Source organism: Pygoscelis adeliae, unplaced genomic scaffold (assembly GCF_000699105.1).
Source record: "Pygoscelis adeliae isolate BGI_AS28 unplaced genomic scaffold, ASM69910v1 Scaffold174, whole genome shotgun sequence".
NCBI classification, from domain to species: Eukaryota; Metazoa; Chordata; class Aves; order Sphenisciformes; family Spheniscidae; genus Pygoscelis; species Pygoscelis adeliae.
The window spans coordinates 3096507-3114632 of NW_008824676.1; the positions used below are offsets into that span (position 1 = coordinate 3096507).

At 36.5% G+C, this 18126-nt stretch overlaps 1 protein-coding gene across 1 annotated transcript in view; it reads left to right on the top strand.

Annotated features, from left to right (window-relative positions):
* The window catches only part of LOC103916173 (vacuolar protein sorting-associated protein 13B-like), a 197895-nt gene that overhangs the window by 95421 nt on the left and 84348 nt on the right, over positions 1-18126 (top strand). Inside the window, 2 exon segments of the mRNA XM_009323125.1 lie at positions 4014-4421; positions 16555-16754. Of these exon segments, the coding sequence (XP_009321400.1) occupies positions 4014-4421; positions 16555-16754 (608 nt within the window).

An 18126-nucleotide genomic window follows, 5' to 3' on the forward strand; every position in this document is an offset into this window, starting at 1 on the left:
GTGTACATTAACATAAACTCCGTAGAATCGCCTCTGGGACCTGAATTCCCTCTCTGATTTCATTATTGCAACGTGATTCTTTTCCTTTCGCTGTTAAGTCATCTCCTGGTGTGGTGGGAGCATATAATAAGTGTAATTTATTTATATTTATCTAATCTCCTTTTAACTCAATGGTTATTTCATCATTCTGTTTCCTAGTAGCTGTTTGGAAAATTGTGAAGGGTAATTAGAAACTAATAATTGACAGACATGGATTTACAGGGTAATCTAAAGAGATGTAGTGAAGAAATTGAGAGACAGAAAGAACAATTCAAATTCTACACTCAAATGCTACACTGTTATAAAAAAAAATTGCTTCGATATCATTTAGTTCAGTCTGATTTAAACAACCAGAAGTAACTCACTTGAATGGAATCTATTTACAAGCACAGTAATTTCTTCACTATTTATTTGCTGGAAATAGATAACACCTGGCAAAATAAGTTACTGCTATTATGTCTTAAATCTAAAGAAAGCATTGGGGTATAATTCTGGTAGCCAGTCACTAGTAGGCAAAGGAGAGACTGATGTAATTGAGGAGTTAAAGATGGCTTTGAGCTACCTTTTGCCCTGTTCTGATTCTGATGTAATTTTGGATAATTCAAAGAGTTATTTGAATTATAGGAACCTGTGTTTTCCTACCAGTACAGAATCTGCACAGTGTTGTGTGGTGTGCTTCCCAAGGTGTTTAAAATAATCTAAACAGACTGTTACCCTTGGATTTTGCACCCTGGAAATTTTATTTCAGCTGAATCTAGGTGATCCCTGACATTGTAACATCTCTTTTTAGCCCATTTTGAGTGACTGGAGGAGCTGCTGAACATCTATCTTCATCAACTGCTATAAATAGCTCTTCATATTTCATCAGTTTTCACTGTTTCTGTCCATCAGTTAAATGTTTTTCTTAGAAGGAATGTTAAAGTTTCTTTTACAGTGCAAAGTATAAAGTGTAAAACAGGACAAAGACTAAAAAAGTTGATTTCTCAATTGGATTTTTATTTTTTGAATGTTTTACTTAAAATGCCAAAGAATCTCTTTACGTAATCTTTCCCCAGTTGTAAAAATAACCTATGTCATTATGAGATAGTTAAAATATTTGCAGTGAAGGTTCCAGAGTTACATTTTCTGCAGTTATGCTTCTGGCTACCACCACCTTCTGTCAGGGCTGATTCACTGGATAATAATAACAATACAAACCTTTGTCAAGTTACCAGTCATGACAACATTTTTCTCTGTGACATGCGCGGTTTCCAAACAGAAAACAGGGAAGTCATTTGCATTTCTCTTGTGTCCTAGTGTCCATTTTTTATTGCTCTCTTGGACGAGCGCGGTGTTTGTGAAAACAAGTGACTAACAGCAGTGATAAAACACAGGCCCAGGACCACAGGTGCCATGCATATTCCACCACTGAGCTTCACCAGTGCCCTGTGTCTTCTCTGCCCTGGCCTGAGGAAGCCCAAGAGAGAACTATGGCTCTCCTATTCATCTCCTTTTAAATCTTTCTCAATCAGTTTACTCTCTGGCTTTAGCTTGACACCTGTTCTATGCACTTACGTGTAAGCAGTTTTGGGGTGGTAGGGTTTTTTGTTGTTTTTTCCTCTTCTGGGCTATACTACCATAGGAAAGTGTTGACAATAAAATGTGCCTTTGACAAAGCAGTTAGATGTGAAAGCTGTCACACCAAGCAATAAAGGTCCTTTCCTCATTTACTAACTTACAAACTTAATTGTGTAGCAAAGCCAAGAACATCTATTCTATTTTACTCATTTATTACTACATCACTAATGGAGAAAATTAAGTTGATAAGGGACTTGTTCAGAAAGTGCCTAAATGGTTCAGAAACCCAAATCCTAGTGTGAGTTGGATTTCAAACTTGGGTCATTTGAAAAATGCTGCTCATTTGTTTGCTTGGGTTTTTTGGGTTTTGGGGGTTTTGTTGTTTTTTTTTTTCATTTCATTATAATAACAATCCTTTCCATTTGAGTATCATAATTAATATTGTATTGTCACATGGGTCTCTACTTTCTTCATAAGTCTCCTTTCTCCATTCAAAGGGAGGAGAGGACTAATGATGTGTGCAAAAAGGCAGGCGAGTCTTGCAGTATTCTTTAGTGCCAAGAAGGGTGGAGAGATTTTCAAAAGTGTTATGGAATTTTTCTTCCCTTGGATTTAATTAAAAATATCGGTGCATAAGTATTTTGAAAAATCTTCCAAGTTGATCATGTGTGGTTTTGGATGCCTAAAAATCTTGCTCTCTTCTAATGTCCAGCTTCTTAGCTTTGATACTTGCCTTTCTACTAAGCCCACGTGTTAGATAGTGTTTTGCCACAGTTTCTAGTTCAGCATAGACGGCTTTAACGCAAGAGGAAGCATTTTCAGAAAACCACTAATTAAAATTGTAAGTTACAATGAAAATAGTTTTTCAGTCTTAAATTTCAGTTAGCTGTGGCTTGTGGAGTACTACAGACTTGTTTCTAAGATTGTTTTGGGTTTTTTAATTCAACTATAACAACTCTTACATGGCTGTTAATAAGTTTCTCTTCTCTTTGTAGAAAAAGTGCTAGTTTATAATTCAGAGTCTTATCTATTCAGATACCAAAGCATCTAACTGAAATTTAGAACCCCCAGATATTTTGGGAGGTCAGAAAAGTGCTTTGTCAGGTGCCTGGGACTCTCTGAAGTCAGTATAAACCTATGCTGAAGAGCAGCTCCGAAGCTCTGCTCCTGCAGCCCTTTACCGTTGTTGTAAAAACTTGTAGTTTACCTAAAGATTGCGAGAATCAAGCTCATTAGTTTGCATCAGCGTTAAGAGTAGAACATGATCCTGGACAACTTGAAACTAGGTCCTAATTTTGGTGAAATATTCATTACTGTGTAAAACCTTCAACAAACAGTGTTTCCTATATATATTTATAATGAAACTTGAAACTAAGTAGTGCTGTTTTCTCTGAACATTTAATCTAGTTTAGATGTATGCACAGAATTTTAATCATTTTTGGTTCTTGGGGGTGGGACGGTGGGAATCAAACAGCAAAGTGAAAAGCAAACTTCTCCCCCTGCGCTGGCTAGCCGTCTCATTACTGAGTGAAAGCTGAATTTGAAATGAAAAATTTTAAAAACTATGTTAAAGCTGGATTTCTGTAATGAAGTGTAACGTACTGATAAAAAGGCAGATAGCAGCACAGAAACAAGTTTTAATCATCATAAAATCCTGCTTCCCATTTGTGAAATAATCTTGGTAATTGCAACATCTCAGCTACTAAAATATCACTACTGTCAATGTTGTTCATATTAGTTATGATTTCTAAAAATTCTGTGAGACTTTTAGCAGTCTGGGAAGTACCAAAATCCTTTACTAAGGAGGCAAAGGACATTTTAAAAATATTAGGTTATTCCAGTGTCCCTGGAAAACAAAGAAATCTAAACATACCTCAGTTTCTATATTTGCTTTTTATTTCACATTTCATCTTGAAAATGCATTGAAGAATACTGCATATTAGCTGTGTAGGAAACAATAGAATATACATGTTATTCACTCATTTAAATGTGTTGAAAATGTTTGCTGTTGGCTTTGGAGTTTAGTCAAATAGTTCTACTGGATGTAAAACTCAAGAGAATATGAAGTATATTTTCATTCTGACACAAAAGGACTAATGTATTTACCCTCCTACACACTCAAATAAAGTGTGTGTCTTTCAGGAAATAAGGAAAAACAAGGAAATAAGATTGACATTGTAACATGTTTCCTCCTTTAAAGCTGTATATAGTGAAGATTGCTTATAGTACTTTTCATGATGTTTTAATTCAGATTTATTCCTAAAAATATGGTTTCATTATGTTTTACCATTGATTCAGTCCTTTTAATGAAACGTGGTAGAAATAATGTTATCTCCCCTAAATGCCTAATATTTTTACATTGCTTGAATAATTGCACTATAGCTTCTCATATTTCTTTCTCTGATTCTCTCCTACAGCTGACATAAATGTGGACATATCAAAACCTTTGAAAGCAAATCTCAGTTTTGTCAGACTTGATCAAATAAACCAGTTTTTGAAGAAAATCATAACCACAAATGATGCTGAGCCCAGGAAGGAGGCTGCTCCGTCAGCTGGCGTTATTCCAGATGAGGATGTCACTTCAATAACCAAACACCCCAGTACAAAGGATTTTCTACCTGCAGCACACATCAACGCTGTGCAAAAGGCTTCAGTACAAGAAAATTTGTGGCGAGCCCTTTCCTGCTTCCAGAAAATTTCCATTCACACTGTTCAAATGGTTGTTTCGATGGAAACCATCCCACATCCCAGTAAACCTTGTTTGTTAGTCTCTTTATCAAACCTCAGTGGGAGTCTGAATATTAGAAGTGGACATAAAACTGCAGGTAAGAGTTTTTGAAAGTTGGAAGTGCTACCGATTTGTTCAAGTGGTGGTCTAGTAACCATTTTAAAGTGTGGGGCACTGAGGGGAACTCCTCTAGCTAACATCATAAAGCCACAACAGAAAATAGCAAATCCCTGATAGACTCCATCACCTGAGTTTTCCTTTCAGTGAGGCAGCACCCAAGAGTGCTTAATTTTGTAGTTAATATCCCCTAGCTTGTCATTACTAATTTATTGACGGAATTCTGGCTGGAAGAGTGGTTACAAAAACCACAAAGGGCAAAATTTTGAGTTTTCACTCTGTAACTACATGTTCTTGTTAGGACCCTATATTTAAAAAAAAATACAAAAATAATTGTTCAGAGCCCTGACGTATGCTACTATGTAAATATTGGGTCATACCATTATACTCCTCCAGGCTCATGAAGTCTTAAATTTTTATATGCTGCACAGCTGAGAGTCACCCAGGGAAAACGGTTGCTCCAGCCTAATTACTGCAGAATTGCAAGGAACCTTTACACCTTGGGTACAATTAACAGGATACCAGAGACTCATTTAAAATGAAGACATTTTGAGTGTCTTTGTAAATTGTTTTATTAGTCTTCTAATAAAATTAATAAGATGGTACATTTACATGATATGGAGATGAGCTCTAGGTAGTTGGCAGAGTAGCTTGCGAGGTAAAATGGTCTGTAGCTGAGAGGAACAAGTTGTAGGCCAAGCGAGGTGGTGATTTATTTCTTTTTCATCAGAAATATTTCTCCTCAGGCCAGCAAGTTTCAGTGCTTCTTTATTGTTTTAAAAGTTAAAAATGAAAAATTTAAGGTTCAGAAGACATGAAAGCCTGTGAAAGTGCTGGAGCCTGAAACTCTTGATTTATCCATAAATAAACAGCAGTACACGCAGGAACAGTGCCTGCATTCCCACGCTTTTCCAGTCGGATCGCAACCCTAGCATAGAAACCACTGCAACTGAGTAAAAGGCCTTTCTAATGTCCTTTAAATAGTTCTAGTTTTCTTTCTGTGTAATAATCCTCTTTCCTTCCATCACTTCCCCTCTATCATTTATACATTATCTGTCCCATGGTACATTATGGTGTCCACGGCAAGCTTCGATATATCAAAGCCGAGCCCGTTCCGTCCCGTCACTGTACTATGAAGCAATTTGGCAAACTCAGCAGTGTATATCACTTACCCTGGAGTTTTTCATCCTCCCAGGAGGAGGACGTACCTTGCCTTGCCTGTTAAGCCTCAGCAACGTTCTGCTACGAAGTTCTGTTTCTTAATTCTTCTGGCAGTCTGAGGAAGCCAATCTTTATTTTTCATGTCACAAGCTATACCTGAATCTTCAGTATGTTTGTAGTCTGGCAAGCATTGTTGAGTAAAGCAATACTGATGCTGAATCTAATGAAAATGGAAATTAGTTATTCTATATAAAGAAGTTTCATAACCAGATAATAAACAGACATCAACAGACTCTTTTCACATTTTTTCCAGTTAAATTTGCCTTATCTTTGCTTTATAAAAAGAAAAATACATGTGCATGAGGTTTTGCATGCTATTGTGACGGTGCAATAAATTGTTTTAAGTTTCAAGAAGTGCGAAAGACACACTTTCAGAAAACTGATTGAAACTGTCAAGAATTCTTTTAATAAATGGTTTGGATTTTTATTTAAAATTATTAATTTGAAATTCAAGTGCTGATAGAAACCAAAGTGGAAATTATAACTTCGGGAAAAAAGATAAATTACTCAGTGTGGGGGAAATGGGATTGTAATCTTGTCTTAAAAATACTTTAGAAGAATATCACAGTTACTAACCAGATTTGTTTTATTATTGCAAACAAATTACGCAAGCTAACTCAATTAAAAAAAAGTGTAGTAGCTGTGTCTTGGGAGCAAGGAGTATTTAAATATATCAGTTCTTCACTACTTTTCTTTTTACAAAAGGTTTTGTAGATATACCTTTTGAGCTGAACAGGGTTAATGTCATATTTTTTTTTTTATAGAATGAAACTAATACGCAAATACTTCATTGTGTCTTTGATTTTACAGTCAAATAATTATTGTGACCATCTGCAGCAGCTGCATTTTACGAATTATTTGCTGAACCAAACTAAGCACAATGACAAAAGTAGTCATCTCAGATGTACTGTTAAAACAGAGGAAGAAAAAGGAGCATTGCTTGCCTTTTGTACAGTATGGCCATCTGCTGTACAGATGTTATTATATAGAATGACTTCAGATACAATAATTGTAGAAAATTTTCATTAAAACCTCAACAATTTGCACTTGTTTACTTGAATCTGCATAACTCCCCAGTGAGACAACACAATACGCTTGGGGTTTCTTTGGTTCTCACTAGCTTTCTCTTTGATCCTTTTTGATGTGCTGACTTTAATGAACATAGTTAAAAACACTGTTCAAAAACATCATGGAAAAAACTACAAAGGAACAATTATAGCAGTAGAAACTACTCTAATCCCTTACTTACGCAAGCTATTTTTAGTGAAATATGGGGGTTTTTACACATTTTATGTGGCAGTGTTTTATAAACAGTGTAAATGACCCCTTTTCCAGATGAGTTTTAATGTAGGAGACAAAGTTGGTTTGTAAGGAATCCTATTTGCTAGGAATTATTTAGCAAAAAAACCTCGCAAGAATGTATTGTCAGCATTTTTCCTCCCTTATAGGGGGAAAACAAAAGTGCATGACCTTGTGTAACGCTTTGATTTTTTTAGCTGAAATTAAGAAAGAAGCTTGCCATATAAGTTTTTTTAAATTATCAGTTTTCCCTCTAGACTTTCCTGGTTTAATCATGGAAGCCAAAGGCCTTCTGTTTTAATTGTTCTTCTTAATTTCTTATGAAAGTAAAAAGATATAGCTTCTGACAAACAGAGGGGCTAATTAGTTGAATTATTTCACTTCTGATAAAATAAATTTTAAGTGTTGAACACTCACATTGCAGTTGGATCAAATGAAAACATCTCCATTTCTACATATCCTGCTGCACTGTTATACAACCCCAAACCTTTAGTCTGTCAAGGGACTGCATTTTTTGGACATTTTTCATGTTTTAATACAACAGTTACTTATAACAACATAGTTACTATTTCTGCTAGAATACTTATGTTCTCCTCTGTACTTACGGTGAAATCCTGAATATTTTGGTTTTAGTAATGTGATGCAGTGTATTGGCAAAAAACAAACCAAACCAAAATCTCTTTTCCAAAAAAAGATATTATTAATTTTACTTCAAAAGAGGCTACCAGTACAGTTTTTCTGATACCCTTAAGGGCAGGACTTTAAGTCATACTGACGTTAAATAAAATAATTATCTGTAGTCATTTTATATTTTGTGGCTTAGGGTTGCAAGTTAAAACTTGTACCCATTTCATACAAGCAAGTAACAAACATTTAGCTCATTTTTGGCAGCTTATTTGTACTGTTGTCAAAAACCTCAAGTTCAAGAGCTATCGTTAGACCTGGTTCAGTGATTTTTGGCCTCTGAAGTATGTGGCATCGTCTACAAAGTGGCTAGAGCTCTCGAGTGCCATGTATCCAGTCAGATTCGAGATTGCTTGGTATTACACTTGAGGTATGCAGCTCACTCCAGAACAGTCACATGCCATTAAAGTTGAAATAATTTTCAGCAATACTAGGAAATAGAATGCAATTCTAAACATATGGCTTTCAGTTAATTTAGGTTTGGTGTTGAAATTAGCACTACCTACCTGCCAAAAAAGCAGATAAATGAGAGAAGTTGAGGGCTGTACTCTCCCCAGAATGAAAGACAGCAAGAAGCCTGTAGACTCTCGGTGGAGCCTTATTTTGCTCTGGCTGGACACAGGAGGGAAGTCTTGCTGTTCAGTGTCTGAACTGAGAGAGTTACGGACATAAAATATTCCAAAGATCATAGACAGAATTCTCTAGCCCTTTGTCCCATATGCAGAGATGATTACTTTAGCATATAAATAAGGGGGAAAAAAACCCACTAGTTAAACGTATGATAATCGCAAGTATTTTTACTAAACCTGAAAGAAAGTACATACTTGAGATACTTTACAGAAATATTAAAAATTAAATGCAGCTATTAATTGGTGTAGAGCAAAGACCAAACTTCATTTTGGAGTTAACTGACTCTCTTGAGAAAACTCTGCTAAGGCGTTGTCGTAGTGTTTGGATGCTGCAGATATGCAAGTTAGCCCATGGGGAAATAAAACATTAAATTAGATATGACTACCTAAAATAATATGCAGCAGTAACAAGCCATTTACAACACCCAGAAGACCTTTGTTACTTTTAGAAAGAAATATAAACTCTTTCCAACACTTGAACAATAGGAAATTAATTCTTTGTCAGTAAAAGCCAGAGGACAAACTAAATATTTAAATGGCCACTGAGGATTGAGGTGGAAGCGGAGCTTGTAGACAGCTATACAAATCACTAACAAACCTTAATGAATATTGGGTGTGGGCATCAGGGTCCTGTCAGATTTGACACTGTGTCCCAAGTAGCTTAAACCCAACACTCAAGAAAAGGTGGAGACCTCATCAGGTCTCTAACATCTGGGATTTTATTTGTCATTTTGGCATACCCTGCAAGCGCAAAAGAAAGAGTAAAAGGGGATTATCCTGACAATGAAATGAGTTACTGAATCTTGTGATAATGAAAAGCAGAAGAATTCTAATTCCTTTCTATAGTCCCTGAGGTGGAGGTGCGTTTATAGTTCTGCAGGAGTATGATGTAGGAGGGAAGAACAGATGGCCTAAAATCCATGAAACAAGACACCACCTAATCCCAGAACTGAGTACCACTATTAATCCTGGTCAGATTCCCTACTGGTACTTTGCAACAGGGTTCAGAATTGCTACTGATGAACTAGCACGTTAACTCAGGGGGAAAAAAAGAAAAAAGGAAAAAAAAAGTTAGTTGTAGGTTGTTGATTCAAGACCGTGTACACTAATTTTGTAGAACTGCATTTACAGTTTAAATAACTTGACTTTAAAAAGTAGACTCCAAATGAAATTCTATTCAGAACAAATATGGTTGTTTTTGTCATCTCTTCAGCTTTTATTGTGAAAGTAATTGCATATTTTTTTGAGACTGGAATTTCTTTTGTTATGTGGATCCCAGTGCTATATGTGGCAGTAGTAGGTGATACAGCATTTTCATGGTAGTCAATTCTATAGAATATTTACATTCATGAGGAAATACAGATAACAGTGAAAGCTGAATGTTTTCTGTGTACATTTTATGCTTTCTGTGCAATGATCTTAGAGGTCTTTTCCAACCTTAATGATTCTATGATTCTAATTCCTCCAGTTCAATCTACATTTTGCAGTGTGAGGTACAGAACACAGAGATTAGGTATTATTACCTGGTGTTAAGGACCAGTTCCTTAAGTTGTTTAAATTGTTGACATACTAGCAACATGTTTCTTCTTTTTCTATTACAAGAATATTTTTTATGGGATGAGGTCACCAACTTGCTGCCCAAACAAATGGTGCAATTCCATAGGAAGTTTAGGTTACTGTGGCCACATATTTCCACACTCTGCCTTGTGCTAACTCTGTTACTCGGGCAACTGTTCACTGAGTTGAGTCAGGGCGCTGATCTGTCTGAAAACTAACCCAACAGGAGAGAAAAGTTTCCAGCAAGATCGTCTCCTTCAGCTGGCTCACTGGACAGGTCCATGTTAATGACCATGGTGGCACAAAAGAGAATTCAGAGAAGTATATAAAGGAGGGAGAGGGAGGAAGGACTGAAGGGAGGAGAAGATTGGGACATAGGAGCCTGGACCTGGACTGGCCCAAGTCCTGGAGAACCACATCCCAAGAGTGCAGGGAAACCTGTTCGGTTTGTGTGGCCTGGGTATATCTGTCAAGCCTTGGACTTCCACAAGCATAATTCACTGGGTTATAGAGGCTCAAACAGCTCAGGTGCTGCCAGGCACTATCTTCAGGATGGTTTACTTCTAAAGAACAGTTACCTTCTAGTTCATGGACTATTTAGTTTATTAAAGCAGTTGAAATCCAGTGAATCAAGTGCAGAGCAGAGGAGCAAGACACCAAAGCTGTAATTCTAATTCAGCCTTGTGGCAATTATATAGGGCTACATTTTGAGTGGCATCCACTATTTGGTAATCCTTCGTTTACTGTACAACCATTCAATGTTTGATTTGTTAGTAGTGCTAAGTATCTACAACTTTATAAATCAGTGACAGTTGTAGGTACCAGGTATCTCCTGAAAATAAACCAAAGTTTTCAACCAACCACCTAAAATTAAGACGTGAAAATACACAGGTTTTTTTTTAATTGAAGAACCTCTCCATGCCCATCTGTAAAGCTGGAGTAAGAATGTTTAGTCACTTTTCTGAAAACTGCTGATATCTAAAAATAAAATGTTTATGATACAAGAACCAAGTATTACTCATGTCGGTATAGCACTCAGTCAATTTTGACAGCTGGACTCAGGGATGCAAAATGAACACTATTTTTGTTGTTTTCCATTATGCATTTTTCTCCACTTAATTAGAGTAAGATAGGGCAATATAGAGCTTTACAAATATATTCTAAATTATTGTATACCAAAGACAGCCTTGACCAAAAATGAAAACCCCTTTAGATCTTAACTTTAGTATGCCCTCCCTGATCAGGCATCACAAAATCCAAAATTACCAAATCAACAAGTGAATTGAGGATTTTCAGCTATTTAGTATTCAGTAGTGTAATGAACATGATGTACCTGCCCAGTTATTCTTTAAGGGAGGTGAGCTCATTTCAAATAGATAACCATCTTTGACTTCTCTTCTGATTCATCACTGACCTGAACTCCATTTGAACCTTGTTAGACACAAAACAAGCAAGATTCCTGGCCTGAGCTATAAAATATAATTAAGCCCTTTTGAAATGATGTGTAAAAGAACATAGCTTTACCCCCACTATAACCACTACCACCACCACAACCAATAAAGTTAAATCAAGCACTGCCTGTAATGGATTAAAATAATAAATGTTCCTGGATTTTAGTGTTTGAAGTATTTGAAGAAAACAGGCTCCCAGCAGCCAGGACTGCTGAATGCATGGGGACATTTATTAGTGACGAATTCAAGGGTTTGGCCTGTTTAAGATCATTACTTTCTGTTTACCGTGTGTTACACATCTCATGTTTTTACAGAGCCCACATGTGTCCCCATGTAATGCTGAAAAACTCTCTTTCACTAAAGAATAGTTAATTGGTAATGTGTAAATATTGTTCTCGTGGGGAGAATGAATTATCATAAGATTCAGCTCGACACTAATGAGAAATCCAGTGTGGTCAGTGGATTGTTAACTAAATCTCTCCTGGAAAATTGTCCTTTACTACGTCTCACCATTTGTTTGCTACTGCTGTTTCCAGACTTGAATAAATTGGCTGACTCTTAAATAAACTGCAGTATTTCCCCTGTAATTATTTTCATGGCTTTGTTATCCTTTCCTCTCAGAAGCTGCTTCGTAGAGGATACCTGTCAACAGAGCAGTATAACTGTAGTATAACTACTCATTACATGATGTATCTGAAGTTTTCTTAAGAGGAAAAAAATCATGTAGATAATTGTATCGATATATTAGATATAATAACATATTTACATATTCAAAGCTGTCTTAGTATCTTTGGCAACTTTAAACTAGCTCCTGAAGTTGCAAATATGAGGAGTGAATGCTCAGAAGCAAGTATCACAGATTATCGCCTCAGTAATGTGTGACATTAAAGCAGTAGGTAGTAAGGAAAACCACTCGCTAATTAACCTTCAGCAGCCAGATTGTATCTCTGCCGCCCAGGCACGGAGGGACCATGGGAGAGCCTGGACTATTTCCTTCAGAGTGCACCACGGTCCTTTGGGTGGGAATGCGCTCTGCCAGCTGCTGCTGGCAGTGCAGACCACGTCGCTCATGTGCATCTGGCCCAGTCCGAACCAGCGTGGTAGGCTCCGTGCTCTGGGACAGTCTTGCTTCTGAGCTGCCCCAGGCTCAGAAAAGCAATTTTCTTCCTAGCGCTATAGTTTGTAGCAAAGCTACTAGCTTCCAAGAGGCTTTAGAAAAGATAGCTCGAGTGTCGTCCAGTGCCATTTGCTATATTTATTGTAATACATGTGTTTCCATTTTCTTAGAACTCTTTTCCCACGTAGAAGTTTGCCAATTAAAATCGTGCTCTATGTTGTATTAGGTGACAGCGCAGTGAACCAAACAGGATTTGCAACTATCCAAGGAAGAGCAAATGCACAGAGCATAACAGAAGGAAAAAAACTCCTGCTACATTTCTACTTGTTTCATTTGGAGTTAATTCAAATATCAGTATTTTAAGATGTTTTTGGAAACAGAAAGTCCATAGTTAATGTCAAAACATTGTCTCTCCCTTTGTCTGTGAACCAGGAAAAATAACAGAACTCTTCCTTAACACCTGTTTTGCCTAAACACTAAGTGCTTGTTACTGTAAGGCGAGGGTTGTTTTAATGTATTTGTTGCATCTGTTAAAATGGGCCAGCTCTTTTTTTTCTATACACACAAATGGATTTATGCACACAGGGCGGTTTAACAAACATGGAGCTTCCTATTACTGGTAAACTCTAATATATTTATAACTATATTAGGGTACTCAGATTCTATGAGATGTCTTTGTAAATGTTAGCATAAATCAAGTCTCTACTGACTAAAAAAAAGATGTTAGAATATCAAAGCAAATGTTGTTTTTTAGTAACTTTTCTTCACTATTCTGTTGTAATGATCTCCATCTTTAATTTCTGAGCAAGTTAACTTCTTGACATTACCAAGCAAGTGCTAGCTTTTTTTCAAACCCTCCTAAGTTTAAAAATACCTGGATATTCCCTTTGAGCATATGTCATCATAAAGGTAATCCTTCCAATGGCATGCAGAAACCTGGTGTGAGTTGTATTTTGCTCAGTTAGCGTGGCAGCAAATTGCAGTGCTATTGTGGGTCTGGGTGGAGTCTGACAACGGAGGACTGGCAGCATTTTTTAAACACTGTCCAAAGCAAGTGCTTCGTATTTATTAGTCTCTTGGAGGAGTATTTTAAAAGTCATGAAACTGTTTGTTTCTAGAAGTAAATTATTGCACGTACTGAAAAGTGTGTTGGTGTTCATGAGCAATAACCCAAACAGAACAAGTTAACTTCTACATATCACAACGATCGTTTATGAAGATATATTACTTCTGTATGGTGCCATCTCAAGTTCACTTCAAATGGAGACTTTGATTTAATTTGTTTAAACTGAAGTTGGAATTCTACAATAGAAGTTTGTGAGAGATGCATGAAAGGACTGGCTGAAAATAGTGTGTGGGAGGGAAAAAAACAGAGGAGAATTGTTTTGCATCTTTACCTTTCTGAGATGATTGCTTTAGTCGCTTTAGTTGCTTTAGAAAGCAACTTCACTAACTGGGCATATACTTTGAATGTTAGTATGGCATTTAGCAATCTTAAAATAAGTTCCCTTCTAGTGCATACTGGTATTTCTTCACTCCCTTCCCTTAGGAAGTCAGATTATTTCTTTTCTAATGTCATCCTTTTAGGATTTCCATAGTGATGGTACCCCATTGAAGCTTCCCCCAGGCCCAGAGATCTCTTTATTTACTATTGCTTTTTAGGGTTTGTGCATACTTGTTTTTCTTCATTTGTTTTCTTTAAGCTTCCTTAAGATGTCACTTTGTGCAAGTTTCTCTGAATGCTCTCTGCATTTTTTTTATTAGGAGCACAGTGGTTTTTATACTAAGAGTCACTTCATCCCAAAAGGACGAGGGTGTGATTCTTGCCTATACAAGAGCTATCTGGGTCACAGCAAGAAAAAGAAAAATCTCTCATTGAGTCCCTGAGCTTTTCCTGGTATTTGCAGGACACAATCCATGGATGTGTCTTGTAATAGTTCATTTATTTAAAATTTACCAACACTTCCTTATTCTTAATTGTGTCTTCATTTCTCATTGTTTACATAGCGTTTGAGAAAGGCACTGCCGATTTTGAACCAGCAGTATTATGTGCTGAATGCTCAGTTCTGTTTCTAAGCCATTGGATATTGTGTTTTCTTTGTACTTCATGGAACTAAGATGACAACAGAGAAAGACTGCAAAGCATAATCTTTCCAAGTGTAATCCCAGTGAAAGAAAACATAAATAAAACCACTTGTATTCTGGCATTCCTTTTTCCCTTTTGTTATTTCTGCAACTTGGCACATATTCCAATAGAACTATAGAACATTTCTGTATATTACAGAATTGTGAAGTAATTACTGAGAATTTCTCCTCTTTAAAATCGAAGTTCCGTGTAGAGTATAAAAAAAAAATAGATTTCCAAATATTGTAATGCCTCTTAAAATAACTAGACTGAGCATAGCAGGGTGAGGGTGAGCCCTTCCCGTAAAAATACCTCTTTTTCTTGGTTTAAGACTGTCTGTGAAGTTGCTTCATTCCACAGTTTACAGAATCAAGTGTGAACCAGTACCAAAAGGAGAGGCGTCAGGGTGTGTTGATGTTAGTTTTCTTGATTACCACTGAAGTTCAGTGTCAAAAAAACACTGAACAGTTTCTATAACAGTTTCTCTGTTACACATGAGACCAGACTCAGGGGTTCAGAAGCCAGCCTAAATAACCCAGAGCTAAAACCCCTTTCCCAATCAGTGACAACAGTCCTGTTGATTGGCGTGGAGCAAAGGTTCACTGGAGCCCTTGATCATTCTTACAAAACTCCAAACGGCTCAAGGGAGAGATTCTTCTTGTTTGTGGTTCCTACTTGGGTTGAATGCAATTCAGTGCCATTATTGCTATGGGGACTGCTGGACCACCTTCCTACTGGATGCTGGATTTCCGAAAAAAAAAAAAAAAAAAATCCAATATATTTCCTTCCATTGTATAAAATATTTCTCGGTATTATGAAATCGTAACTCCCAGGATGCAGACAGACTTCCTTCTGGATTCTAAAAGAGATTCCTAGGAGAAGTTTTACTGCATGTATTCAAAACAGTGAGTTGTATTTTTGTGGATTTTTCTACCAGCAAAGGTATGAAAATATAAAATGGAACTGTACCTTGAAACATCTGTATGTGAGCCTTAGGTGTTTTTTGATCTTTTGCCTTTGGTAAATATCCAGTTTCATTAGAAAAATAAGCTGTGGGCATTATAAAGTATGGTGACATTCAATAGTTGAGTCCAAGTATGGGCATCAGAAGAGAAAAAAGTTAACCCAGCCTCAGATATAGTACTTTTCATGTAAATATACCAAAGAAATACAGAGATATTAAGTATGGTTTGTTTTATTAAAGTGATTTGCAGTAAGTTAAATTCACAAGAGATGTGACATTTCTAGATAGTGTTTCTTTCCTACAAATGTTTGTCTTTAATGAGAGTACGTAAGTTCTGTCATAAATCTAACCTGCCATTATAATTTTTGTTTCATAAAGCTATGTAAAGTGCAAATGGTTATGATGTGAAAAGTTTAGATTAAACTGTATTTTAGGTAAACACATGTTATATATTTTGAGTTACAGTAATTGTTTTGAATTATTTTAATTCAAACATTACCCTTATTCTCCTGCTAAGCACTCCAATGTCTAGCAAGGCAATATTTTATAATAACTAACCTGAACAAAAGCAGAGAGAATCCTTCAATATAGCTATTTCCTATCAGTTTAAAATATAATCAAGCGAAGCAGCTGTTCTTGTTCTTAATATACTCTTTTGAAAAAAAATTTCATAGTTTAATGAAAAATGTCTCTTCTCATAAACCTTAAAATACTCACACATGTAAAAAGTCATAATGTTTTGGCAAATAGTTCTTTGTAAGGAATGTGCATGAGACATACCTGCTCCATAACTGCAACACTGTATAAAGCGTGCTCGATAGTGTTGGAAGAGAAGCTAAAAAAAAAAATAAAATCACAAGTCTTGTGGCCCAACTGTGATGCTCTTGCTTGGAGAGGAGAGCGATTGTCCACACAAGCATTTCCATTAAAGTCAGTGGGACTACTTGTGTGAGTAATTGCTTGCGGGCAGATTCCCAGGCTCATGGTAAAGTGAATTCAGGAAATAAGCACATAAATGTTGGGAGAATAACTACCAGCGGGATTAATTGTCTCTCTCTCTTTTTAGGAATCCATGGATCATCTTTTGTCCTTGACATAAAAGATTTCCTACTTAAAACAAGTCTCAAAGAAAGAGCCAGATCTCTGATGGGCCCTTTTTGCTGCTCTGTTAATGTGGAAGCCAAGTGGTGTAAGCACAGTGGTGATCCTGGCCCAGAGCAATCTATTCCAAAAATATACATCGATTTGAGAGGAGGACTGCTGCAGGTCTGTATAAGAAGGTTATGGTTCTGCTATTGAGCTGGACTGGCTTTGGATGATTGAGATTTCATAAATAAATTGCATGAAAGCCTGTAAAGCTTTGCAGCCTACAACAGTTCATTGGATTGGGGTTTTTTTCTTGTTTGTTTTGGGTGGTTTTTATTTTACCTTTTAAAATAAGTATCTTATTCTTTCGTGTAAAACTGTTGATTGAAAAATTGTGTACACTGTTTTGGGTTTTTTTTAAATACTGCTTAAGCCATGTATTGTAGCTGTGTGTGTGTGTTGCCTTAAAACTACTGGATCAAATTACTAACACTTAATATCTAGGACCCTGTTCTGATGTGTGTGTGTTTGTCTGTCCGTGAGCTATGTGTCTGTAATGCCTAGGGGTAGCTTTAAGAAATACATACCCTTTCTTTTTAAACTTACACCAGTTTCTCAGGGGAGTAATTATAAACTGCTTGTAGCAATTAATACTCATTTTTCCATGCTATCCTCTCCTTTTTGGAAGTGCCCACAACTTGAAACCAGTCCAAGAAGCATGGGAGTTCTTGGAATGAAAAATAGATTCTGTGGGGCTTAAACAAGTGGGCTTTAAGATATGTCTTGTTTTAATTATTTTTATTGTAGTATCTATACACACCAAATGTTTTAAAATAAATGTATAAATCAAGCATATAAAACACAAAAAGGAAATTTTGACATTTAGTCGTGTCATTAGGTCTTTTCCCAGAATCGGCGTTAGAAGTTCTTAAAACCACAGCACTGGGAATAGGGCTAACTGAATAATATGAATTTTAAAAAATTATATCTTAATTAATAAATAAAGTCAGTTTGTTTCTCTGCTTCTTTTTTATTTGTTATTGACAGGTACTTGGCTGACTACCTCTACATGTTGTCAATAATAAAAAGTTGGGGTTTTTTTCCCCAAAAATTTTGGGGTTTTGACAAGGGCCAGAAAAATATCTATAAATCTGAGAAAGCCATTTATTATTAGAGTATACACTGGGCTAATTAGCTTTTGCAGAAAACAGTTAAGTATTTGGTCTGGCAGAATAGATTTGAGAACGCTGACAAAAGCACTAGCAATTCTGTTTCAAATTAATTTATTTACGGCTAATGATTTTACCAGCTCTAAACATGACCTCATCTTCTACCGCTGTTAATTTGTATTGCAGCAGAGTCTAGAGAGCTTATGTGAAATTGGTGCCTCATCTGTGAATATTGTAGTAGGAGTTCTGTGCTCTGGAGCTCCAGCTGCCTAAAAATAAAATGAATAAAAGTGGGTGGAGAAAAAGCATTCCTCCCTCTCCATCAATGGGGGACTGAGGCCTCTGGGATCAGCTTAGGTGACACAGAGCTCCTTTGAGGTGGT